General features: G+C 38.9%; 1 protein-coding gene across 1 annotated transcript; it reads right to left on the reverse strand.

Annotated features, from left to right (window-relative positions):
- Positions 1-2,860: 2,860 nt before the first annotated feature.
- LOC103707705 lies at positions 2,861-23,381 on the reverse strand. Its single transcript, XM_008792294.4, has 8 exons — positions 22,730-23,381; positions 18,238-18,369; positions 16,842-16,965; positions 13,543-13,928; positions 12,827-12,903; positions 12,590-12,725; positions 3,694-3,897; positions 2,861-3,375 (listed from the first exon to the last, which is right to left on the reverse strand). The coding sequence occupies exons 1-8, from the start codon at positions 23,291-23,293 to the stop codon at positions 3,316-3,318; spliced, it is 1,683 nt and encodes a 560-aa protein (XP_008790516.2). The 5' UTR covers positions 23,294-23,381; the 3' UTR covers positions 2,861-3,315.
- Between the last annotated feature and the right edge of the window lie 3,658 nt (positions 23,382-27,039).

Raw genomic sequence — 27,039 nt, forward strand, 5'->3', positions numbered from 1 at the left:
AGGAGACTATGGAGCATGTTCTTTTGCGGTGCCCTAGGGCCCGAGAGATATGGAGGAGATCACCGGTTCCGTTACCGGCCCGGCGGCTTCGACACAGGACCTGATCCATCTGGTGAGAAGTTCCACGTGGTGTCCTAGATCTGTTGAGGCAGAAATTTTTGTGGCGTACCTGTCCTACCATATATGGTTGGACAGGAATGCCGGCCTATTTGAGGGGAGGAGGTCGCCCTCGAGGATGGTGGTAGACCGGGCGATGCTGCTTGCGAGGAAGGTTATTGGGGCTGCTGCAGTAGTCACTTCTGGGTTGGTTAGGAACATCTGGGGTGCTCATCATGCTGTTTCAGCGCCACGATTTGCCCTTGTTTCTTGGGCACCCCGACCCCTTGGCTATCTCAAAGTGAATTTTGACGGCAGCAGGTCTGTGGACGGTATGTGTGGAGGGGTCGGATTTGTGATCAGGGACCATCTCGGTAGGATGATAGTAGCAGGAGGGCGGCGCACGCCAGGGCTTACAGTGGTTGGAGCAGAGTTGCAGACAGCCTGGGAGGGTATATCCTATACGAGGCAGGTACTCGGGGCCGAGCGGGTGCACCTCGAGGGTGATTCATCGGTGGTGATTGATTGGGTTCGGGGAGTGGATCGGTTTGGGGATGGCCAGCCCCTCATCCGAGAGTCCCGCAGGATGACTCAGATGATGGCTGACTTTCAGGCGGTACATGTGTTTAGGGAGGCGAATCGGGCAGCAGACTGGGTCGCCTCCTTTGTCGTCCGACATTCCGGTGGTTTGCTTGGAACGTCTGCATCAGACGTCCCTCCACAGTTGTACTTTTTACTTTTCTGTGATTGGAGGGCTGTACTCACATTCGAGATATATGAGATGAGTAGCTATTTTTACCAAAAAAAAAAAATGTGAAATATTTTCGGTCTCCTTTTACAATGGATTTCCAAAGACCTTTTTAATTTTGAATATTCTTTAAACCTAAGCAAGATAAATCATTTTCTTTTGCCCTCAATCACCATTTTAAATCATAAAATTTGAGAGGATGAAAACCCTTGATTAAATGTCTAGAAGTTTAATACGTGCGTAATGTTTTGATAGGATGAGGAGAACAAAGTCTCCCACAAGAAATTTAGAGATGTTCGCAAAAAAAGCTTCCTTCGTATCATATTTAGCAAGGCATCAGCAACCACTCCACTCTCCTATCGGTTGATGCATCCAAGTTGGTTAACCAATCCACAAAAGAGTCTTTCTCAAGCATTGAAAGTCAACTTACTAAATCATAATTGCTCATGCCTCTTCAATTAGCTTTGTATTATTCTAAAAAACATCCTAGAAATCTTCGATGTCATCACAGTGTGCTTCACCCTTGAAACTTCCCGTGATATGATTGGATGGGATCATTCGGCCAAATTTTTTATCAACCAACAGCTCAACATAATTCTTATTTATCTATTTATTTAGGTAATTAAGGCACTGATGGCGGATATGAAGGGCCCAAGGCTACAAGGCCGCACCAAGATTGGAAGAGGGCACCCTGCTTGATGTGGCCTGTTACCATCGCTCACAAAAGAAGCTGCATGTCCATAAATTACGTTGCGAGGACTTGTGAAACCAGAATCCATGGGTCCCCATGTAAGTATGTAACTGAAAAACAAAAAAGAAAAAGAAAAAAAGGAAAAACGCATTCCATGCAGGCCTAAACCATGTGTCTACAGGAACCCTTGACATGTATGCACACCACTCTAAAACTTTCCCATATTCTCGTAAATAATATGCTTCATAGAGAGATTTATCGACGTCGTTTTGCGACGGCCACATAATAGTCCCGCCACTCGGAGATTCTGCGTTTCACTTTTGACGTTGCCTTTAGATTTGCTGCTGCACACAAGTCAAACCTTCTGTGCTCCATACATTCTTCTCGATCCTTCATTAGTTCTGCTCGTGAAGCTTTTTAATATTTTTCCCGTCTAGAAAAGGAAGGAAGTCAAAGGGTTCTATCGTGGCACTTATGGTACCTGGAAAAATTGATCAGCATCATATGGCAATTATATTTTGGTCCTAATTTAATTTTCTCCCCTAAAATTCTAACAATTTGTGATACAAATCTATAACAACTTAAAAGAACGTGCCCCCTTGTGACACGTAGCAAACCGGATCATTGGAATTCTCCGTAACCCTCATCTCGTGCTCTCCGTTTCACCCTCCTGCACCTATAAGTACCCCAGAAGGAGAATTAAGAAACTTTTTCTCATCTCCTGAATCCCTTTTGCTTTTCTTTTTATACATCTATATCAGAAATAGGGAAGAAATAAGATCAAAAAGAACTTCAACTCTCTCTCTCTTTTTCCAATTCAAGTTTTTAAACCTGTTATATATAAACTCAGGTCTTATAAAAATCTTTTTCTTTTCCTCTTTTCTACAGAGCTGAACAAGAGACGCCGCACTAATGGAGGAATATATTAAACACCCCTTTGTCCGGTAGCTAGCTAGTGAAGACATGCAATCTCTTTCATTTTGAGCAGTGGTCTCTACATCACCCAAAAGCATACCATGAAATAAATGTTTCCACAATTTTAAGAATGATTTTCAAAATATATTTTTTCTTTTCCAAACTCTGCATTTTAGATGTCGACAAGCATGAAAGCCAGTCTCTTTCAACGGAGGTGGGCCGAGGCTGTCCAGTTTCCATAACTTTCTTCTCCCGCCACCACCCCCACCCTTCTCCGCCCTACTGCTTGGACCGCCGAGCCCTATGGGTGGAGAGGTCTCGCAATATTCCCTCTCCAAATCACTCCTTGCTTCACCCTTTCATGAAGATGTCACCTTAATCAAATCGAATTCAATACACAACAACAAACATGGTGGACCCAAAACTTTCTTCTCCGTAATCTAATCAGCCACTATAAAATAACAAACACTGCACACGTACACTAGAAGCTCAAACCAAGGTACTTCTTTGGTCCTTCCAGTTCACTTATAAAGAGTATTTATATCTGTATATCACTAATACATCCCAAGAAAGGATTTCTGATAATCTGAAGAAGGAATGGACAGCGGTCAAACCCAGCTCTCTTCGCCATCTTCTTTGTAATTGGAAGGCCATTAACAAAGTGAAAAAATAAATGATATACTAGTTGCTGATGCACCTGGGTCGCATCTCTGTCATCCAACAACCCAGGTTGGATTAGGTTCAAGGAAGAGTAAATTATTATGCTATATTGAAAGTCATCATTATGGCCTGGTTGCCGCGGAACTCTCTCACTTAAGAGATGATAATGTATCCTTCAAAGTGGGCCAGTTGCCTTGAAATTGGCTCAGTCATTCAAATTGCAAACTGTGATGAATTTCTGAACTGCATTTTGGTATTGGGTTCCCTATAAAAAAATAGCAGGCTTCTGTCATCGAAGGGTGGAAATAGGCAGAAAGAGAGAAAAAATATAACTAGCAGCTTATCATGTGGCAGCAGCACATGGCTGTTGGTACCATAAAGAATGACAGGAACACTAATAATTTAAGTTAATGGATGACAAATTGATCATAAGATCTGCAGGGACAAAAAAGCTAGTTCCCTTGTTATATTCAATTATCAAACATTCAAGAAGGCCAACCTTGAATGAGAAGAAAAGACGAACATTATAAAAATAAATGAAAACTAAAGAATGATAAAGAAGTGGCGAGTAAGGTAAGATTACCTCCCAATAAAGTTGGTGGCAATCCATACACTGCCAAAACTCTAAGTTCCGGTTAAAGAGGCAGTCAGGAATGACTTGGAACCCTCTTGAAGCTGCAATAGCTTCTTCAGTGGTCAGCGGTCTCTGAATGAAGCTCCCATTGCATTTTGTACATCTTGACATGAGTTGTTCCTCAGTAATCTTCAATTGGAAGGTCTTGATCACCTGTAATAAATAAGGCACGTTGAAGCTGAAGCACAAGCAGAACTTCCAAGCTTCTTATTCTCGATTGCATGCAACTATAAAAAACAAATTAACTTTTATAAAGCTCTGAAGTCTTTTTATCTTATTTTTCGCTCAAGGATATAAGTGTGCATAAGCTTGAAACAAGGTATACTCCATACAGTGAATAAACATTAATAGCTTCCAGGAAATCCTTGCATAATATTAGCTGGCAAATTTTAAAAATTTTTACAATACGCTCAGTAATTAATGGACTATGATTTGATTTTCGATTATAACTATTATCAACAAGCCTTATTTCAACAATTGGGACTATGGTACTAAAACCTGTTCATTGTGGGATTAAGAAACCGATAGAGGTTCAAAGACAATTTGGTGTTGCAATGTCATCAAAGCAGTGACATCTGCCCAAACCAATGGTCTAAACAAGCAGTAGCCATCAAAGCCCTCTGATATTCAAAAGAATAGTTTATGACTAACAGGTTACTTTTATTAGGCGAAGATGCCCTTGCTAACGCCTAGACTGCTAGACCCAATGCTCAAAGCTGCATGCTTGATGTCAGGAATGACAACTGGTTTTGCTGAAAGAGTAATAAATCAAAGCCAAAGATTTCAACAAATAATCCAATGAAAAGCTCATGGATATGACCCTTTTCGGTGGTACTAATCATGATCATGTTATTCACATCCGCTTCCTTTAAAATACTGTATTTGGATCATAAGTTTCAAAATCAACGAAATGGCTTCTTGTTAGAAGGAAACTTTTGAGCGAAGTCTTGGAGCAATAGAGGTCGAAGGAGAAAAGTTCAAACCCAATAAAGCAGCAACAAGACTTTACATGTAGAATTAGCCCATGCATTCTAAAACACATCAAACCTAGCATTCCCTAAGATCAACTTGATGTTTCGAATTTCCACCAATCAAAGCAGAATCAGGTCTTCCTTTAATTTAAAACCCTCACCGGCTTAGACTTGGTCTGCTCCTTAGAAGGATAATAGTTCCCATGTTTCAATAGCAATATTCAACTTCCTGTTTGCGGTGTCAGTTTCAGATTAAACTTTTTGGCCTTTTTCCTAGAATACATACTGCAACACCCATATCAGTTATCACTTATTTTCTTTGTTATAATTGAATTATCACCAAAATTCAAGGCCATTATATATTTCAGCTATTGGTCATTGCATCACTATCAATCTAACATAATCATGCCGTAACGATGCTACAATCTTCATTTTGGTACTAACAAGAAACTACTAAGTTAGAGTTGCATCTTTTTCTCATATCTAATAATGTATTCCATTATCCAGAGGAAAATAAATTTGCCCAGGGCATATCTATATAAGATAAAATGGTACTAGCAACATTAAAGTCTGATGCAATCTTTAATTTGACTTGCAATCTCTCAGTTTTAAGATCTCTATACAAAAGTAAAATGAGCAACAGTTTGGAGAAGATGAAAGCTGGTTTCAGCATGTGAAAGCTACACCAAAGAACAGGCAGTGACCAATCCACAAAACTAACATGAAACTGTAAACTGCATCTGTTTGAACTCTAACTGCATATTATCTTCTACCACAGGATAGTTTCATTAAGAATCAGTCTGGTCAAATCCATGCTTGCCACCAAATCTCCAAGGTACGTAATATTTCCCTTAAATGCTGAAAGATTATTATAGAAGCTCCAAACATCTCACAAATGAGCACAATGCATTGTTAATACTTGATGAAGTGTCAGGTCAAAATTGATCAGACATTGGTCCAAAATGCATCTTCATCTTGGCAATGGAATGATAGTGTAATGAGCTTCATGAAGCACTAAACTGGAAAAAATCAAGAGATGCCCTCAAAAAATTGGAATATGTAAAAATCTGTTGATAAATCTAATGCCACTCTGGATTAAGGTAAGGGAGGCAGAATAAGACAAAACCTCATGATAATCACTTTTAACCGGCAGTAGTTGTCCTTCTATCAGCAACATTTAATGTAACAAAAACTGAGAATAGTTAAGTCTTATCAGTGAGGCTGCAAAATTCACTCTCTTAAATAGGCAAACAAGTTGATGCCACCGATAAATTATGTCTCGCTCTAAGCAGCACTCTATCATGCATACTGCATATTAGGGTATGCAAAAAACCGGCCAAGCCGCGAACCCGACACAAAGCAGTCTCTTTGGTTCGGTTTATATCAATTTTTTTTATAATTTTGGTTTGGTGTTAGTTTGAGAAAGGCTTGAACTGAAAAAATTCAGTTCGGTTTCAATTTGAGTTTTCAGAAAACCAATTCAAACAGACCTGACCCAACCCAACCCGACCCGACCTGACCCATATGTGTGTGTATACATATTTTATTTTTTTTTCTCATATTTCTCGTATATATAAAATGCAATTTTTATGTTTAGACTTAGTCCACCTCATTTAGCCCACTCCATCGAACATCAACCCTATATAGTATGGAATTTTTATGGTTAGACTTGGATCAGCCCATTTAGCCCAACCCATCGAACATCAATCCAACAAATCGGAACCGACCAAACTTCTCGGGTTAGTTTCAAGTGGCTTCTCGGGTCGATTTAGTTTCGGTTTTCGGATTAAATCGGTTAGATTTTGGAATTATTTCCAAACTAACCCGAACTATGCACCCCCTACTGCATATGCCAGTGATGATATATGGAGCAAATGTTATCATAGTCCCAATATTCTTTGAATTATTAAAAAGTTTTCTCACTAGCCATGGTTTAATATTGGCAAAACATTCAACAAATTACTCCCAAGTACTCACTGGTAACAAACATTTAATAAATGGTTTTCATGAACTATTAACAAATTAAAACAGCTTCATGAAACATATATAACCATATACATCATTACTTATTCCTTCATATGTTTTTGTTATTCTTGCTTCTTTTGTGGTCTTTTTTTTTTTTTTGCGTGCAGTAATGCACTTACATGTCACTTTATAATTTTTTTCATATTAAAAATCCCATGGTACTAGGTATAGAAGAGAGTTTGGCTAGTGTTGCAAGAGCCAACAAATGACTAGAGAATAACTAAGGAGGTGACTGGCACACCTATTCATTTTGCTCAGCGCATATTATCTGATCAATAGGTAAGAATGAGAAGTTATGCTGATTGTGCTGATGGGCCCCCAACCACGGGGAAACTGTATCCGCAGACATTTGGAATTGCTTCCTTAGCATTTCTTGGCTCTTGCTCAAGTGGAAAGTATACTCTCATTCTGCTTGTTGAACAGTATATTAATGTGAAATACTTGGATAAACAAATCAGATCAGTAGAATAATCTTTACTTAAGTTTTTTCAAGCTACCAATTCTCAAATATGATCAAAACCAGCCAACCACCTGTTGAACAGAGTTTTTTAAGATTTAAGGTAACAGTTAGTGTGCAAACAGACCAGGATGACTCTCAGGTATTCATGGAGAAGACAACCATCTTTACAGGTAATGATTTGCTAATGTCAGCTTTTTTGGTCAAACATGAACAGATTGTCATCTTCACTTGATGCATAGGGCATCATTTATATTAACTAGCTTGCTCGAATAGAAGCATATGCTTAAGTGAGTTTATGTGAATGAGAAGGAAATGTTGTGTCCATCCGTATAGCTTAAAATGGAAATATTTTTCCATCAGATTTTGGTTTGGGAATGAGAAGCAGACGATTTAAATAGAAGGAAGCATGAGCACATGGGGCACAAGTGTTTGTAATGTCAAATGCAGTGACTATCTATTTCTAACATTAAGTGAAAATTGTGAAAATTTTTCTACTAAATACAATAAGATATAAAATGCAATGCACAATCAGAATTCTTAAAGGACTCGAATTAATTTTAATCCAAGCAGATTACAGAATCTAAATCCCTAAATTTTAGGAATAGATTAAAAGGTAATGAACTAATGGAAGGGCTGCACAGATTCACTAGATTCAAAATTAAATCAAACCATAAGATATCTTAAATTTAGTAAGCAAAGCCAAGAAACTGGAACCCAATTATGGACCCATGAAAGGCCTTGCATCTAAGTTTCTTGCTGACTATGGCTGGTCCCAAGCTTCAATATGATGTAAAATATATAATTTCTTGTGTTAACTAGTAACTAGTTGTGGTTGTTTGCAGCCCTTGTGGCTTGTAGAATATCACCAGGACTTCGCCTACTAATCAATCATAAATCAAGATGGAGATAATTTTAGCCCATTAATTGCGTTATTTTGTCATGCAACCTCTACTTTCTCTCAGAGGGGGTGGAGGGGCAGGGTTTGCAGAACCATCCTAAACTGTGCGGTTCGAGGAGTACTGAACTAGACCGCTAGGAATAGGGATAGTTTGGCTACCAGATGCAGCCCCAAATCAAAACCGGCCTGAATCGTTTGGGTCTACCCAAATTCAAATGATTTTTGGCTGTTCTAGAATCGAAACAAGTTTAGGCTCCTCTCCTCGCTCTTCTAATCGTCCTCACCTTTTGCAATCCTCTCCTCTCTCACGATTCCCTTTCTAGGGTTAGGGTTTCATTGCCGCCGCCGCCGCCAATGACGATGATGATGACAACCATGGATCGCCATCTCTCTTTTTCTCCTCTTTGACCATGCTGCCACCTTTCTCTTCTCTCTCACCATAACGACCATGATGATGGTAACTATGACCATGAGAGTGACAATGAGAATGGCGACCATGGCCATCGTAGATGATAACTATAGTTGGAGGTACGCCTGTCCCTCCCTCCTCTCTCCTTCCCCCCTCTCCCCCCCCCTCTCTCCTTCCCCCCCTCTCCCCCCCCTCTCCCTCCCTCCCCCTCTCTCCCTCTCCCCCTCTCCCCCTCTCCCCAGGTTCTGATACGTCTCAGGTTAGTATTGTATGTACCGGTACAGCACCGAACTGATAGCCAACTGGTACGAGCCCACTACTGGTTTGACAAACCAGTAACGTATGTACTGGTATAGCACCGAACCGGCAACCAGCTAGTATGAGCCTAGTATTGGTTCGGCAAACCTTGGAGATAATACATTAGAAGTTTCTGAATGAGTTTGGGTTCATTTTTAATGGGTAGATGTTAAAAGGTTGATATACAAAATGGAGCATATTAAGTTATTGACATAGATGTAAAAAAGCAATTGGAAGGTTGATATACAAAATGGAGCATATTAAGTTATTGACATAGATGTAAAAAAGCAATCAGACAACATGGATCTGCCTAGCGCTTGACACATGCTTGTTGAATTGATAATGTGGTTCCCATGTCATGTTCATGTCAACGGAAAAAGAATGACAATGGTCATAAAAAAGGGCAGCCCAATGCACGAGGCTCCTACCATTGTGGGGTTTGAGAAGGGGTCAGATGTACGTAGCCTTACCCCTATGTGCAGAGAGACAGTTTTTATATTTTGAACCAATAATCCCTAGCTCACAATGGAGTAACTTTGCCGTTGCGCCAAGGCCCAGCCTCCAATGACAATGCTTATATATAAGGAATATAAAGACATCAACCTTAAGAAAAAAAGCTAATATAACGAAGGAGCCAATTTTACCGAATAAACCTCATTGGAGTACAATCCTGAAAGACTAAAACAGGTTGTATGAACAAGCCATCAGCTTTGCTAAAACAGCATTATGTACATAAGAGAATAGGCACTTGTCTAGCGCTGACACTATTACTCAAAAAAAGCTGGACATGGTGAATGCATGCTGATAGCCATGTCCTCAGCTATGCTACCATTCAATGTCAAGATCCTAGGGTTGGATGGCATGCTTGACCGCTTCTAGGTGCACACATGTACCTGAAATTGATCTAAGTAACAATACGTGCACATTAAGTACGGTAACGAATCAGAGACTATTAAAGATATGTCAAGTCTTTTCTGAGTATCTTGTCAAATTTTGTCTCACAAGTGTCCAATTGTCAGTGATAAGCAAATGATTTTCCATTTATTGACATATTTATTATTGCTTCTATGGATGCTGCTGAAACTAGGCTACAAATCACTTTCCTGGGCTACCTTTTACATCATTCAGTGTTGAGAGAAAAAAATGACTGGTACTTCTTGATAGAGTAGATAGAGAAGAAACTAGCATGGTGGAAAGGAAAACTCCTACCATTTGGGGGGAAGTTTAACATTTGTTAATGAACAGTTCACAATAATACCTACTTACCAGATAACACTTTAAGGCGATATATGGCTTCTTAAAGAGATTGATAAACTTTGTAAAGCCTTTCCATGGAAATGCAGGGAATCAATCTAGGAGGCAGCTTGCTGACTCAAGGTGGTGTTGGAGTCATTGATCTAAAGACCTTTAATGATGCTTTACTCAAAGTGTTGTGGAATTTCATTCAGCTTGAAGAAAAAACTTGAAAGGATCTAATCAAAAACAGAAACTACAGAAGAAGACATCCAAATTCGTGTTTCATATCTCTAAGAAACCAGACTTCTTGCTAGAAAAGTATGCTACAAGTAGTGATTTTTTTTGCTACACCAGACGACTCATACAATTCTAGCATGAATACATCCAAAAAAAATCAAATATAATAAGTCACGGAGCACACTAGACAGCTAAGTAGTGAAAATTTTCAAAGTTGGCTCGAAATTCTTTTTAGGGAGTGGTAGTAAGATGGTCACTTCCTAATGCTCACCAGCGATGGGGAACCCGAGAGAGAGAGAGAGGGGGGGGGAGGGGGGGGGAGAGACTCACCAGCGACGAGGATGAGAGCTTCGCATGGATGAGGGCTTTGTAGGGACGACAGCTCGGCAAGAATGAGGGTTTCAAATGAGAGAAAGACATCTTGAAGGGGTTCCAACTTTCAAACGAGAGCTCCATTTCTACTATTTCTAAGGAGTGAACAGTTTCGGTAACCAATCGGTTCAATTCGGTACAGTCCGAATCGGCCAGTTCGGCACTTCTTAGTTTTAAATATCGGCATTGAACCCCATACCATTTTCCTATTGAGACGGTACAATATCAGTATGGTATTGGCACCGACTATATGTACCAAAATTGAAAACCTCACAAAAAAGTAAAAAATTGTCAGTAGCAATTGGTACAATCGGTATTGTCCCCTTCTACGAGTTTTTGAATCCATCGCTTCTTCTTTCTCACTATTTAACTTATTCTCAGTGATAGCCATATATACGAAGATCGCTAGATAGTTTATATCAACATCCAAACAACCCCCATAAGCATCAATAACCTAAATTAATCATATGGGCATAGAGAGTTTGATTTGTTTCCACAAACAAACCATATTTCTATAACAATATAGCATAAAATTTATCATGTACACACTATTTACTTAAGGGTGGCAATCGGGTCAAGTCGGGCCAAAATTCAACCTGAACCGGATGTGTTTATTAAACCGATCAAAAATTCTGATCTAAACCTGACTTATTTATTAAACAGGCAATCCGATCCGACCCGCATGACCCACTTATTAAACAAGTCAAGTCAAGGTAAACGAGTTAAACAAGTTAAGTGGGTTTCGAACATGTTAAATAGATTTAAACAGGTTAAACCGGTTAAGCGAGTCGGGTTAAACAGGACAAAAATAGATTAAAGCAGGTTTTAAACAGGTTAAACAAATCGCACACAAGTTAAATGGGTTAAACGAGTTACTGACCCAACCCGAATATTAAATAGGTTAAACGGGTTAAACAGGTCAAATGTCTGAAATCCGAACCCGACCCGAATGTTAAACAGGTTAAACGTGTTAAACAGGTCAAATGTCTGAAATCCGAACCCGACCCGACCCGTTTAGCCCAAGCCCAAACCAGCTTATGGTAGGTCGAACATGAGCCAAGTTGACGGATCGAGTCACATTTTGCCATCCCTATATTTCTACATGTAAATGGTGATAAATCATTTTCAGCTCGATCATCAAAGTTAAAGACATGTTCAATTCAAATATAACGAAATACCTCAGGGTTGTCCAGAAAGTTTGGCACAAAATTCCTATTCCCATCACTTGTTACTAAGAGGCGAGGAAAATGCTAGACTTTGCATGAGTTGTTGCTCTTCTTCCTCTTAGAAGTCTTGCTGCACTTCTAAAGCACCTTCATTATATCACCAGCTTAAATATCCTCCAAAATGATAATTGGATACGCTATGTGCATCTTGACTGGTAATTGATGACTGGTAATTGAATGTCAGTTTTTCTAGTGACGAACTATTACTGATGATATATTCTCTCCAGATCAGCCTAGTAGCTAACGTAGAACATCATTAGTTCTGCTTCTTCATTAGGATAACAGTGGAAAGTGGCAATAATATGGACAGAATAATGCATTTCAAAGAAATTAGCCCTTCTGGTTCATAAAGCAAGGCCACAAATAAACCCAAACAAATTATGAGAATATAAAAGTTGAGGACCCTATGTACTGCACAAATGCACATTAATGACGAAGGTTACTTAGAAAAAAAATAGAACACTGCAAGAGATTTGAAGAAAAGTGCGTAATATTACGATTCTAGATTTCTTAAAATATCCAGGGTCTGGTCTCAAGATTTATATTTCGCCTTGTAGTGGGATTGTGGCCCTCCGAACAATTAAAAGGATAATTCTAATTTAGAGTATCCAACATCATCGGAAGCATAATGAGAACTCAAGGAAAGACGACACAAAACCCTAAAGCAAGAAAAAGTGCTCAATTATGTATCTAGAAAGCTATCCATGTATGTACCTCACATAGTTGGTCATTCTTGAGAAGATTCTTCACCCTGTATACTTGATTCCTTATCAAGTACTGGTGTTTCAAGAGTTTCACATCTCGTGTTAAAAGCACCCTTTTTTCTTTATATGCTTGATCTAGTAACTGCCTAAAGACAACATAGCAAATACACAAGAAAAATACATGAGAACCATATCTTTAGAAAAAATTATGAGATTCACAAAAAAACCAAATTTATGAAGAGTGTACCGTGGTTCAGGTTTTTTTGAAGATGGAATAGCAGCATCAATCCCAACACAACGCAGATGTTTTGCCAACCCTTCTACCTGTGGAAGTGTTCAATCTTAAGTTATATGCTCTAAATTTTAAATTAGCAAAATTTGAACAGTGTCAAAAATTCGTTTAAAACAGATTCTACATTATCAAACAATATAAAGAGACATTTCCTTGAACAAGAACTGAGAAATGACCATCAGGCAAATGGACCTTGCAACTAGGGATTAAATCAATATTGTCGTAATTCATGTTAGAAAACCAAAGAGTTCCAGTTGTTCAATATTTACATCAAACATGAAATTTCCAAAATGAGAAACTGGTATTGGCAAGAATCAATTGCGAGAATCTTCACAGTACAACCATGTTCGCATTTGCCCTCAAATGGTAACTTTAGATTATTGATAAGTGGTATGACAATGAAGCATGAGGCTATTGACCCAAACTTCATATCCAAACTCAAGTTTTGATTCAGGATATGCTACCTATATACATTAACTAATGGTGATACAAGCTAATCAATTCATGGACTCAAAACATGCATGTCTACAGCTTCTAGTCACACAGGAAGCATTGCAGCCACTTAGGAGTAGATGTTGTTATAACTTCACGAATAACAACATTAACAAGGAGAAAATAAAAAACTTGCATGTATTAATATGAATAGGAACATGTGAAAAAACCTTTCATACCATTACATCACATAGAAACTTTGGGCATCCATCACCACCTAATGATAAATCCCATGGTGGGAGGCCCTGCCAATCACCATTAGAATCAAACTGCCCTTTGTGGTTTGCATTTAATGATGACCGTCGTTTTACTTTTCGTCTAGAAGACCTAGGGACTTTGTCTGACTCCTTCAACAGAATCTTTTCACCAAACTTTCTGACAATGGCTGAGATGAAGTCATTCAGCGGAATATGTCCACTCAAACCACTTGATTTGACCATTTCAGATGCTTTACAAAATTTAATCCTCAAAACATTATCACAAATATTTGACTCTGTAAGTATTTCCTTCAGTCCAACAATTGCACTGGAGACACTCAGCTCTGTAAGACTGGATAATGGTTTGCCTGCAAGAGTCATGTTCATCAACAATTATACAAACCAGAAATGGAAACCGTCATTTTAACAGCTAAAAAGAAATTACGAACCAAAAAGAAATGTCACCTCCGGGTAGGACTACCTACATGGTCATGCACCAAAAAGTTTCCACAAGATAGAAAGTCATATTAACTCATTTGTCAAATTCCTTCCCCTCTGGAAAACATTAATCAACCCTGACTGAGCCCTGAAACTCTTCTATTGCACATTTTAAATCCTTAAATATGCATGGAATGTGCGACCTTGACTACCACAGAACTTACGTCATTAAGAACGAAAAGTATAACAATGCCTAAGCACTTAATAATTCATTGTTACGTAGCAAATTTTTCAAGCAGTCATGACCCTTTATAAAAATAATGTTTGATCAGATGAAATGAAGATTATACAATGTGCACATGAGAGATACTGATTATCATATAGCACGTGCAAAAGCATCCAACATATATCAACAAGTTAATGTTATGATAACATACTATGGGCAGGATGGAGATGGTTAGAATGTATATTTCTTGCACAATCTAGTGGGATTTTATATCCCAAGATGGAAACGGGGTAAGAAAATGGAGAAAACAATAGAAGTAGAAGAAAAGGATAAAATAATAAGGGAACGAGATGGGAAGCAATGTTGCATGGAAGCAGAAATATACATGTTGAGTTTGGCTGAGCAACAACAAAAATTAGAATTCAAGGATCTCATAACTATATCTATTAGTAATTATAAAGTCATTTTACCATTATGAACCAAGGTTCGCCGTACCGATTGATACCATATCACATTGGACATACCATACCATACCGGTACCGAACCGGTACATAGTCTCATACCATACCGATACTCGGTATGCCTTACCATTTTATACCATATCGCATACCAACACTGTAATAGGATGGTACTAGTAAGGGGTTCGTTAATGAGACAGCAAATCAATATGAACAAAAATTGATGCTAATTAATGCCAAATATCTTAATATGCATTAAAAGTTTGCTTTCCCCATTATTTTATTTTTTTTTTGTTTTAAACTTAAAATCATTGTATTTGCAATTAGTAAGAGTTCGACATACTGACATGTTGCAAATCAAAGACACGTATTGACACTTTTAGATGCTAGGGACGTCAGATCAAGCAACACTAACAGGGAAAACCATAGAACCACATGTGCAGATCCTCATTTGTTGATTACTAATAATGGAGCTCTAGCCACTTATAGCCCAAAATCCGTCCATAGGGCTGGAAATGGGCCTCGGCCTCAAGCACAATGGGTCTGGCCAGGCGTTAATCTTTTCTTCCTTTAGACTGGGTGGGTTTGGGCAACCTTTCATAACTTAAAGCCTGATCTGCAATAAATATATTATAAACATTTATATCAAATCATTATTATTATATATCATAATAGCATATTTTGAGCATCCTTTGTTTTGATAGATAGCCTAGATTATAAGATAATCCAACCTCCCCTAAAAACAGGAGCCCTAGAATCCTAGCTCGTGCTCAGGACATGCTTTTCCTTCTATTCCCTCCTTATCTCCTCCATGGGGGTTCCGCCTTTAGTTAGCCTGTCACCATCCATTGAGCCATGCACGCCGGCTGTTCCATCCCATCTCAGCCCCTCTAATATCTTCTCTTATATCCACTGCACCATACAACTCATCGTAATTCTCTAAGTCCTTCCTCCTTGCAGCCACTTCTCCTGTTTGGTCACAATATTTTTTCAATCACAATAATGTTTTTAAACTAGAGGGCGAACTTGGGCACGATGGTAAGGTTGTTTCGTTGTGACCTAGGTGTCATGAGTTCGAAACACAGAAACAAACTCTCCGCAAGCAGGGGTAAGGCTGAGTATATTTGACCATCCCCGAAGTGGCAAGAGGCTTATGTATTAGGATGCTCCTTTTTTTTAATAACATTTTTGAATTGTGATCATATCATAGACTAACACTTGCATGGCTATCTTTTTCTTATCTATTATTCTCTCATTTCTTTCTTACATGAAATATGTTGACTTCTTTGAAATATTGTTTTTTTTAAAAAAAAAAAGTTCACCTACTTCTGTTTTCTTTTATTACTCGTATACCACTATAACTTCAGAGAAGCAGCTTTTGGAAACTATTGAGTCTTAGCACTTGGTTGCGCCCTTTGAGTAAAGTTATTATTAATTTACAATTGTGTGGATACATGGAATTCAAGTTTGAGGTTATTCTTGATTTATGTTAGTGTTATTATATAGAATTCGAGTAAGAAATCCTCAGTTTACATTTTGCTAATCAGTCACTAGGTTAATTTGGTAGTGATGTGTGGAAATATATAGTCCCTTACCATAATAACTACAAGAATAACTAGATACACAAATATACAAACTAAGCAAAAAATAAAATGTGTTAGGTCTTAGGACCAAGGTCCGCCGTACCAGTACCGGTCGGCATACTGGTGGCGGCCCGGACCGGTAGGAACCGGTCCCATACCGATCCTGTACCGGTCGCGTACCGGTCCGAACCGGTCGCGTACCGGTTCCGTACCGATTCTTCAACAATAAACCACCGGTACCGGATTCTACGCTGATCCGGTACCGGTCCTAGGCCGGACCGATACGTACCGGCCCGTACCAGCCGGTACGGACCGGTACGGCAGACCATGATTAGGACCAAGGTTCGCTGTACCGGTCGAAACCGAGCGTACCGTACCCGTACCGATGGGTACCGGTATCGGTACACCAATGTCGGTACGGTCGGTACAGAGCGTACGGTACCGTACCGACACTCGGTAGCCTATACTAGTGCGGCACCGGTACGGGGTTCGGTACCGGTACGGCGAACCTTGATTAGGACAATATTATTAGAGACTTTAGCATCTAATAAGGTTTTAAGCTTCCAGAAGATGAACCTTCAGTGATGAACTTTTGTTGGAAGACAGCAAATATTTCGAGCAAGTAATATGCATCTGAAGCAGCATATAATATCTGATCTTCACTTAAAGGGCGACATGACCAGTCACTGCATTGAAGTTCCTGAATGAAGGTATGAAATATGAGACAAATCCATAAAGAAGTTTTTTAAACAGCATAATCAGGACAGAAACTTATAATAAAAAAAACCAAAGACAAATTAGATCCTTCCAAAAACATAAAAGGCAATTATAATGTTATTAAACATTTTAAGCTATAATCTTTCAAAAAGCACAGCTGCACAGTGTGAAATGTGACAAATGAAGTACAGGTGAAAAAAATAAAGAAACCTAACATTAAGATTGGAGAGAATAAAAGAATGGGGTTAATATATGGTATTTATTCTAGTGATTCTCAGCATTAACAATTACTAATACATGTTTTGCTGAAGCTCCTCTTTGAAATGGGCAGTCAACTTTTGTCCTTTTCATTATTGATGGTGTGAAAGATGGTGTCATTACAACCAGTGTTTACTAACCAAAGCCAAACAGAATGAAAGAAGCAAGGGTCATTTTCTTGGGAGGAAGAAAAAATATCCATAAACAATTAAATGGCCATGTAGGAAGTAATATATATAACATAAGAGTGCTTGGGCCTTAAATGAGTTGACAGGTTGGTTGTGGGTTGGTTGCAGGTTAGGTTTGGATCCAGCGTTCCTGACCTGCCAGGTCAGGGCAGGTTCGGGTCCGGCACTCGTGACCACCACCGGCGGGTCAGGGCAGGTTTAGGTCAGCTTTACAGCTTTTGAGAGGTCAACACAACTCAAACCCAACCCAACCCATCCCGTTGATTGCCACCCCTACATGGTACACAGTCGGTGCTGGCACAAGAAAGGTAACAGCAATTACCCAGTGTTGATACAGTACCATATTAAGGGGCACACCGAGTACTAATATGGAATGTCATATAAAACCTTGCTTTTGCTCCCTTGAAAATACCAATCTTTGCAGTGGTTCATTTTAGTAGATGATGAAACTGCCTACAAGCTTCTCAAAAATGATTTCTTTTTTCGAATTTTCAAAGTATAAGAAACACTATTATTATTAAATAGCATGCAGTTTTCTTTCTTTAAGAAAAAAGAATGTACATGGCTCATATCAGACCTTGATTTACGCATCAGCTTCCATATTATTCCAATAATAAAGATGTTTTTGATTTTGCACACATGAAGAACTCAAGTTTTTCCTCAGATCATAAGATTACCCATGGGAAATACTTGAGAAAATTTCAGTAACCGTAAAATATCAGGGCTATGAATACTAGGAGGAAAAATTCAATCTAACTTTATAAGGAGTCCAACAAAAGGAGAGACAAGTCAACAGCATGATGCTGAACCTTTGATAATGAGATATTAAGCACTTCTTGACAAATAGTTGCCAAGCTTTTAGTCTCCTTTGGAACCTTTTTCCCAACATTTTGATTCTTGAGATAATGGTGTATGCTGGTAATATCAAGAAATGGCTCCACCTGTCACGCAGAAATATAGTCATAAATTCTAAAAGTCATTTTATCAGCAAATAAAAGAGGCAAAGCTTATGGATTTACAAGTTGGTTACAACTTCACCAACAGTGTTGTTCCTAAAAATGTCCAGAAGCACACGCTCATATAAATCTCACAGTAAAGATGTACAGAATTGTAGGAAAAGAATACTGAGAGCATCAATGTCTTATCATTAGAAAAGATAGATCTTTCATCCGACAAATATAAAACAAAGAGTGAAAAGAAGAGACAAGCTTGGACTATACAAAATTCTACCTTTCACCAATAAAAATATTTTAGTATTTAATCATAAGTAGTAATATTACAAGAATTCCTTTTTCACATCAAGGAGGAGGGAAGAAAGGAGTAAAATTCTATAGGCAGGATACAACAAAAGTCATAAGCCAAAAACAGAAACAGGATTACTATTAACCTCTGCAGACTGAAAATTTTAGACCTGTTCCTTGATTTTGGAGGCCATTTTATGCTTAATCCCCGGGTTTGCAAGTGCATATAGAACAAGGATAACTATGAAAAGAAACAACCCTAACTGTGTGCAAAACACAAGACTAACTGTGTACTTTGACTAATTGAAAAATGTCAACTGCTTATAAAATGACAGACAAACAAAAGACCAAGTGTTAAGCTCCCCAAATAAATTCAACAGAAATATGCAACCATGCTCGAGCACGAGAAATAACACAATGATAAGGGTGCCATGTTGCTCCGCATGGCAAAGATGGCAAGGACAAGCCAAGTTGAAGCCCCTCCTGTTTTGTTTATTTTCTATCAGTATTTTATGCTGTCATGGAAAGATTTGACCAAGCAACAACTTTCTCTCCATAAGATTAGGGAATCAACATTCTTTCCTGGAAGGCAAATATCCTTCAAATGATGAAAAAAAAAAGCCGCATCCAAAACAATTTGTCTATTCAATTGTGTCTGCAGATCAGGCTCCAAGTAATCTTTAAATCAATGTTCCAAAATTTCAATCTCAGACCTGGGTCTCCCTCAGAGCTCAATGGCAAGGGTTAAGCCATCTTCCAACAATACACACAATATACTCTCCTAAATCATCACTCTTTCCTAAAAGACCACAAAAGTAGTCTCCATTTGAAAAAGACATACTACCTTGTATGAAAGCATCGTGAATTGACAGAAAATTTGTTCCACTACCTCCAGCATAGACCTTTAATATAGAATTATGAGATAATAGAGAGAATCATATTGGAGAAAAGAGCTTGAGTTTAGGCTCAAATCCAAAATTTGATAAGCAAATCCTTAGCCATAAAACCATCCTGGTTCTCAAAAAGGAAGAGAATGAAGTAAAAAAGCAACATTACCAATCCCAACTTAGTAATTTCTCATATCAAGATCCATAACTCAACAATTAGCTCCACCAAAGAACACATCTATAATCTAAAACTGACATGATCGTATTCTTTTATTTTAGAAAGTACAGACATGTTATATGACAGGTCACTTATAAAACTGTTAACGCCAGTAGCTCAGATAAGAAAAAAGGGGGTTCAGGTGAGGTCGGCAACCAATAGTAAAAAACATATCAAAATAAAGTTGTTAAAGAGTCAAGGCGCACCAAGGCACCAAGGTCTCTTTAAAGCCTAAGCACAAGGTGCAAAGCAAGGTGCGCGACTTAAAGTAATGTGATATGTGCTTGTACAAATAATGTATATACACAGGCATTAATGCATACATGTGTGTGCATATGTATATATGTATTTGCATATACATATAAGCATTTACAGATATGTCCATACATATACATATATACATATATAATGAATTCACAATGTTAAATATATTTGACAACATGCACACACGCATACAACAAAATCACTTAAAAAAGAAAAAAAAAGATACAAACACAATCATCACAATAAATAACACACAGCCAAACAACCACAGCAATATACACAACAACAAAAACAATCAAGAAGATGCTCCTCTTTTTACATCTCAATGCCTTAGCGAGGCGAACGTAAGGTGAGTGCCTTACACCTCAGGCACACCTTAGGCATGCCCTTGACATTATTGTATCAAACTAAGAAGTGAAATCAAATACAAATAGATAGCTTCTATCACTCAATGTTCTAATATAGAAGACCAAACGATCAATGAGGTTTCCTCCAATTTTCTTCCTTTTTCCCTTCTCTGCCTCGTTCACTCTCTCAAGAGAGAGCTCTCTATGGCATTGCCAGTTAGAATTAAGGCCTACTTATACAATAAAATGGTAGTTACTTATGGATCCTAGACACCATGATTGGCCATATCAAACCGAACCAACAAGGAACCAGGACGGTTCGCCCTGTCGGTTCAGTAAATAGGTCAAACTAGCTCCACCATTTGACTAAACCCTCTCCCCGATTCGGTTAACCCACCCCCCCCCCCCCCCAAAACCCCCACAAAACCGATGCCCATGATAAATTCGGAGCACCTTGCCCCTAATGACGATGATAAGGAGGGCTTTCAAGCTCTCTCTCTTTCACCCTCTCTTTCACCCCGTTCCTCTCCCTCCCTTCCTCCCTCTCCCTCTTTAAAAAATATATACATCGAACACCTCTCTATTCTAAAAATTGCCACATCTAACAAATAAATAAAATATTATACCATATTTCCATATTCGAGTCCTACAACACCATGTAAGCAATCCTAAAATTATGATCCACAAGAATTCTCCCAACTTGCTGCCAAGGATTGCAATATTGGCGGGCACATCTTTCCCTTCTCCTTTCCTCTCCCTTCTCTAATGGTTGGTCCCATGTGGGCACCAACACTAAGAGGCCGATGTGGCATTTTAACTTAAATGAGACCATGTCACCTATAATCCAATTCATCAAAAGGCCCTAAAATCTTTTCAAAAATATATTATGCAGATTCCCCTATTCGACCCTCTCTCTCTTTTTCCTCTCTCTCCTCCCTCTCCCTCTTCTGCTCTTCCTATTTCTGTATGTCCCAGAACGGCATGGTATGGACCCGTACCGCACTGTACCGATCGCCAGATGGTACGCCCTTCAGTACTAGTTCGGCGAACCTTTCTAGATATTTTTTAAAAAATATGTACATCAAACACCTGTCTATTCTAAAAGATACTACTATTTCACTGATGGAGATGATCCTAATCTTTAACGGAAGTCATTGTTGCACCTCTTCCTAAGCAGAAAACCGTCCCTGATCACATCATCTTGATCTACTGTTGGTCAATTCTTCTCACTCAACCCCCTTATCACTTCATTTGCCCTCAACAAGTATGGATTTCTTAATAAGGCATATTCCAACTTTATTACTGATCTCCATACAATGAAAACTTGGCACCTCTCCACCAGCTATATTTTTCCCCTGAGGCTAAACAAAAGACCAAGAATCATGTCACAATTGAAAACACCCATGTCACCTGTTTTAATAAAAGTAACTCCTGATTCCACAGGCATTGTTAAGTGAAATCCTTGTATGCACCTAAAAAATCAGCATACAGTGGAAATTTCACAGAACTTTGCTTGTATAAAGGGGTGGAGAAAAAAGATAATGCACATTTACTTGTAGGTCTACTGCGACTAATTAAAGCATTTTCCTCAAACAAATGACACAAATTCCATGTAACATTAGGCAAAAAGTTGATGACAGATTTTTCTTTCTTGACGCGGTGAATGACATGTGATGACTTGGCATTTCATGACAATTATAAAGTATAAAGGCCTGCAGTTAAGTTGTAAAACGAGACAGAGACCAAGAATAAGAGCTCGTGAGATACATCAAGAAGACAAAAACTAGCAGATAAGAATCCAATAGAAGAATTGAGCAATGTAAAAATACTTTGTGTGACTAAATGTTTAGCGTATCTCCCAGAATAGCAATGGTAAAAAATCCAAGAAAATAGAAATGGACCGCATTTCAACAGTATGGAAGAAATTAATCAATTCTATCAACCATGCCCCAAAAAAATTCAACGGGAACCGAAAATCAACACACCTAATAAGAATATATTAACAAAGTGGATGTAGCCAAATAACAATAATTTTTTAAAAAAAAAAGATCCGACACAAAGAAATAGTGAACAACATGGAAATGCAAGAGCTCAGCTAACGCATTAGGCACATGAATAAATGAATGCAAAACACCGCAATATTATCGATAGGAGTCCAACAAAGAATGTGAAACGTACCTATTTTGGCTACACCAATGCATTATTTTTTTTTCTAGACTGACCCCAAAATTTCTAACAGACTCGTGATTCCCATATTGCGCAACCTTAAGTTACAAATTTTACCAACATTCGCATTCCAAACTTCAAGAAAATAGCTAAAATGGAGAGAGAAGGAGAGAGAGTACTCTATCAAAGCCGGGACGGCAGCCTTGGGAGGAGAAGGTGGAGGAGAGATAGACGAGGTCCTGCTTGAACCTGAACCCAAGCTTCAGCACCGACGGAGCCACGAACATTTCCCTAAGCACCTCGTATAGGGCGGGGAGGGGGACGGACAGAAGGTCCACCAAGAACACCGGCGAGTCGCCGACCGCCGGATCCGACGGCTCGCGGCGGACCCGGCAGGCGATCTGAAGGAGCAACACGGTAGGGAAAGACGGCGTACGGCCGGGAGCAGAGGTAGCTTCGCCGCCACAGCCTTCGCTCTCGCCGTATTGGTGGTGGTTGTTCCGGGAGGGCTTCCACTCCGCGTCGAGGCCGACGACGGGGGAGCGGTGGAGGGCCCAGCGCAGGAGGGAGAACGCCGGGGAGTCAGCGGCCGTCACCATGTGGATCTCGAAGGGCCGGGGCCTGATCTTGCTCGATTCCATGGCGGTGGGATCGGAATCTTGGATCGCTTCCGGTACCCTTTTCGCAGTTCTTGACCGGCTTCCTCGGGGCCATTGAATATCAGTAATGATATTCAAATCCATGTCGAGGAGGAGAAGAGCCGAAGCAGCAGAGTCGGGAGCAATAGCATCAAGAAAAAAGAAAAAAGAAAGAAGAAAAAAGAAAAATGGATTTTAGGCATGGGAAAACTATATCGGGCTGGCTCCGGCCCTGGATTTAAGCCTGAGGTTGAGCTTGGGCCGAAAAAGTTCACTTGCCTGACACCCGGGCCCGGCCCATACTTGCCCCGGCGGAACATGTGGTCAGATCTACCTTTATGGGACGATATTGAGAAAAATTATACAACAATCCCTACATAACATATATTAAGGAAAATTATAATGTCTTTCTTAATCTTTTGGAGCATGTTTTTTTTTCATTCTCTATTTTTATCCTTATTTGTTTAATTTTACAAAATGGTGGTGAGAGAATCATAGAAATAAAAGAATTTATTGGCATGATCTCGATAAAAAGAAAATTCATCTTTTTGATATAAAAAAGAAAAAAAAAACTTCAGTTGGAATTAAAAGAGAAAAATATTCTATTAGACTTTTTCCTATTTGTTTGCAAACAGTATTTTCAATTTTTTCAGTTAATTTTCTATCATAATTTTTTGGGTACAATCTTTTTCTTACTTGTTTGTTGCTATTTTTTCCTTATTATATTACAAGTCAAGATTTTTTTTAGCTTTCTTTATTTATTGCAATGGTTGTAATAGATGAAAGCTCCCTTATTTGTTTACAACTAAAATTTTATTTTTTTTTATTTGATATAGCAAGGATTATATAGATAATCCAAAGAAAACATATTTTCATCATAGAAAACAATATAGAATTCGAAAAAAAAACCCTCCATAATTTCAAAACTGTGGTTTTTTTAATGTGTATAGATTATATAGTGGTTGCTAAATAAACCAGCTAGAACTAATATCCACCTGCATTATAACTTTCACAATAGAAATGCAAGTTGTTTGGAGTAACTACAATTCTACATTCGACATGGAACATGTTAATCAAAAACTCTTCCATGGATGTTCCACAGTGATATTGCTAAATTGTATACATCCCTAAGTTATTAAATTTGTATCAAGTTCGAAGCCATCGAGGTAAACCAATATGCGTAACTTTAGTATTCAAGCATCATTTTGACAATTGGCAAGTTGCATGAAATTAGAATTGAAGCTAATTTGCCCTTTCCTGTAATCTTCACAAGATCATGGAGTAGTCATGGGAAGATCATAGGGTGAGGGCCGACTTGGATAAATGGGTTCTAACGTCCCGGAATTTTACTTTTAAAAGAAATAATGCAGAGAAACACCACCTATTCTGTCAATTTTTTGTAGTTATTATCCAAGAAATAATGCAGAGAAACACCACCATAGCAAACTCTTATACTTGGCCCAACCTAGCTCAACTCAATATGCCGTTGGCTGCTTGGGGAACTGGGGCCAAATGCGGACCGACCTGAGCTTGGCCCATGCCTCGACCAGTTCAGGGCTGGCTCAGGTCCACTGCCCTGCAGCCTAAGATTCGAGACGCTGCATCCATTCACTGAAAAGAGACATTCTAGAGGGAGAAGCCATTGATTGCACTGAACTAAACTCAGATCTCCCAATCCCTGTCATGTCTCCGTTGTGTGGGCTGTTGCCACGCTTGCAAGAAAGGTCAGTTCCCATGCTCACCTGCATGGCTTTCACGTCAACAGTTACTACTCTCTCTCCTCATCTCTGCCCCAGATATATATATATATACAATCGCTGTAGTCACAATATCCACTGTATTATGGAGGCCTTATCATGATACGAGAACTGCTTAAATGCGCAGCACGAACACTGTCTCACAGCAACACGTACGAAGAGTTGCGACCCATGCATGGCCAGTCCTCCACCAGCTGATATCCTTCACAGCATCTGGGCCTCTCTCTCTCTCTCTCTCTGCATGTGTCTGGGCTCTGATGGCAAGAATTAGACATGAAAGAGGGGTCACAAAGTATCTAACTTTGATTGGTGTTCTAGGGATGAGAATTTGCCACCTCAACACAACCGTATCAGGGGGCTTTGGAGTTAGGCCAGTCTCCAGTCCAAGGTGGGATCGAGGGAATCATGCATGTGGACTGCGGCATGCCCACGTAGTCTGGATGTGATAAATCACGTAAAAGATCATCGTTCGGTGGATCCCTCTATGTACAGTACGGTTTTCTAATCATCACGAGCAGCAAGTCAAAGCTGGCCAATTAATTTTTTAGGTGAGTTCGATGTATGCATCTCTTCCCTCTTTACTGGCCATCAGTTATTTATATGCTCTGTTCAGAGATTTTCTAGTAACTGTTCGGATATTGATGAGGAGTGACATGTGTGTTGCTTGGTACTTGGAAAAAATTGTCAAACAAATCGCTAGTCTACTTAATGGATTTTAGAGACGTGTGACTGCATGGATTCTTGTTTTCAGCATATAAATGCTCCATCCTAACTTAGCGATGCACGTACGTTTGCATAGAACGTCTGTTTTCGCATTGATTATGAAGTCTTTATTTGTATCCATATTTTCTCATGTATATCTATAAAATGCGATATCTCATGCTGCATGTGATTCATGAGGAGGACTGATCGCTTCTTTCTTTTCTTTTCTTTTTTTCGTGGAAACGGAGAAGAGGAGTTGGATATACGGGAAAAATTCGATTGAGCCATTTATTGAATCACCTTAGGGCATCTGAGTCTAATTGTTTTATACATGCACTGCATCTTTTCCAATGCAGGTTACTTTGACTCTTATGGAGGCGGAATACTCTACGCTGCATGTTTTCCGCCACAAAAAACCATGCATGATTAGACAGGCATTATATATCTTGATATGGATGACTGTCACCCATCATGTTGCCCACCATATTTGATATATATACCATCCATTAAGCATGGCAACATGATTGGGATAGGCGATGCGTCGTTTGTCTAATCATGCATAAACGTCTATGGTGCAAAATATGCACAACAAAAACTGTAAGCCCGGTTGATCCGATCGGAGAGAAGAAATTTATTATTCAACCTACTCAACTCGAATCTCTCAAAAAAAATGAAAAAAATTGAAAAATCTCGAAAGTAGAACTTTAAGTCCCCTTTTCTTTCGTTGATTTTTCCATCTCTTAAACTTAGATATATATACCCTATTTATAATACTAATGAGGTCCTCCTGTTACAATTTGGGTTGTATTCCTTTTCTAGTTCGAATAGAACTAGATATCCTAAAATAAATATGATTAATAAAAATATTCTATAAAAGGCTAAAATTTAGAAATATTTTAGAAAAAGCTGAAATTCTTAAGAAGATAGATCTCGACTTATATATCAACTCTGCCTTTTATCGCTTTACCTGATTCTTCTCTGATAGAGAGCTACGCTCGGTCAAAATCTTAGTCGAAAAGAAAACTTTCGGTTTGACCTATCCATTTCGTGTCCTAAACGATAAAATTTCGGCCCAATTCAACTTCTTAGATGTTAGCCCAAAGTTGTAGATCTCGAAAAGATACCCATTTTTAAAAAAAAAATCATCTCAATCCGGCATCATATGACCAAGTTATGGCCTCCGAAAATTTGGTATGTAACTCGGTTTTTCGATATGGCGAATCTCGCTTTTGAACCATGTCCAACCTTGCTCGTAGTAGCCAAAGTGTTGTACATCAAGTTTAGTGATCCTTTCGGATATCTGTATCAGTCAAAAGTATTCCACATTGAGTTTAATGATCTCCTTCGACACTCATAGGGGTCAAAGTGATCTACATCGAGTTTGATGATTCT

This window comes from Phoenix dactylifera, chromosome 5 (genome assembly GCF_009389715.1).
Source record: "Phoenix dactylifera cultivar Barhee BC4 chromosome 5, palm_55x_up_171113_PBpolish2nd_filt_p, whole genome shotgun sequence".
Taxonomy (NCBI): domain Eukaryota; kingdom Viridiplantae; phylum Streptophyta; class Magnoliopsida; order Arecales; family Arecaceae; genus Phoenix; species Phoenix dactylifera.

Excerpts from the sequence above, each read along its gene's own strand:
- LOC103707705 (XM_008792294.4), bottom strand. The coding sequence starts at position 23,293 with ATGGATTTGAATATCATTACTGATATTCAATGGCCCCGAGGAAGCCGG. Across the intron at positions 18,370-22,729 it reads GCCGTCCCGGCTTTGATAGA|GTGGAGCCATTTCTTGATAT; the intron begins GTACTCTCTCTC and ends TCTGCGTGACAG. Across the intron at positions 12,904-13,542 it reads AGTTTCTATGTGATGTAATG|GTAGAAGGGTTGGCAAAACA; the intron begins GTATGAAAGGTT and ends ACACTTCCACAG.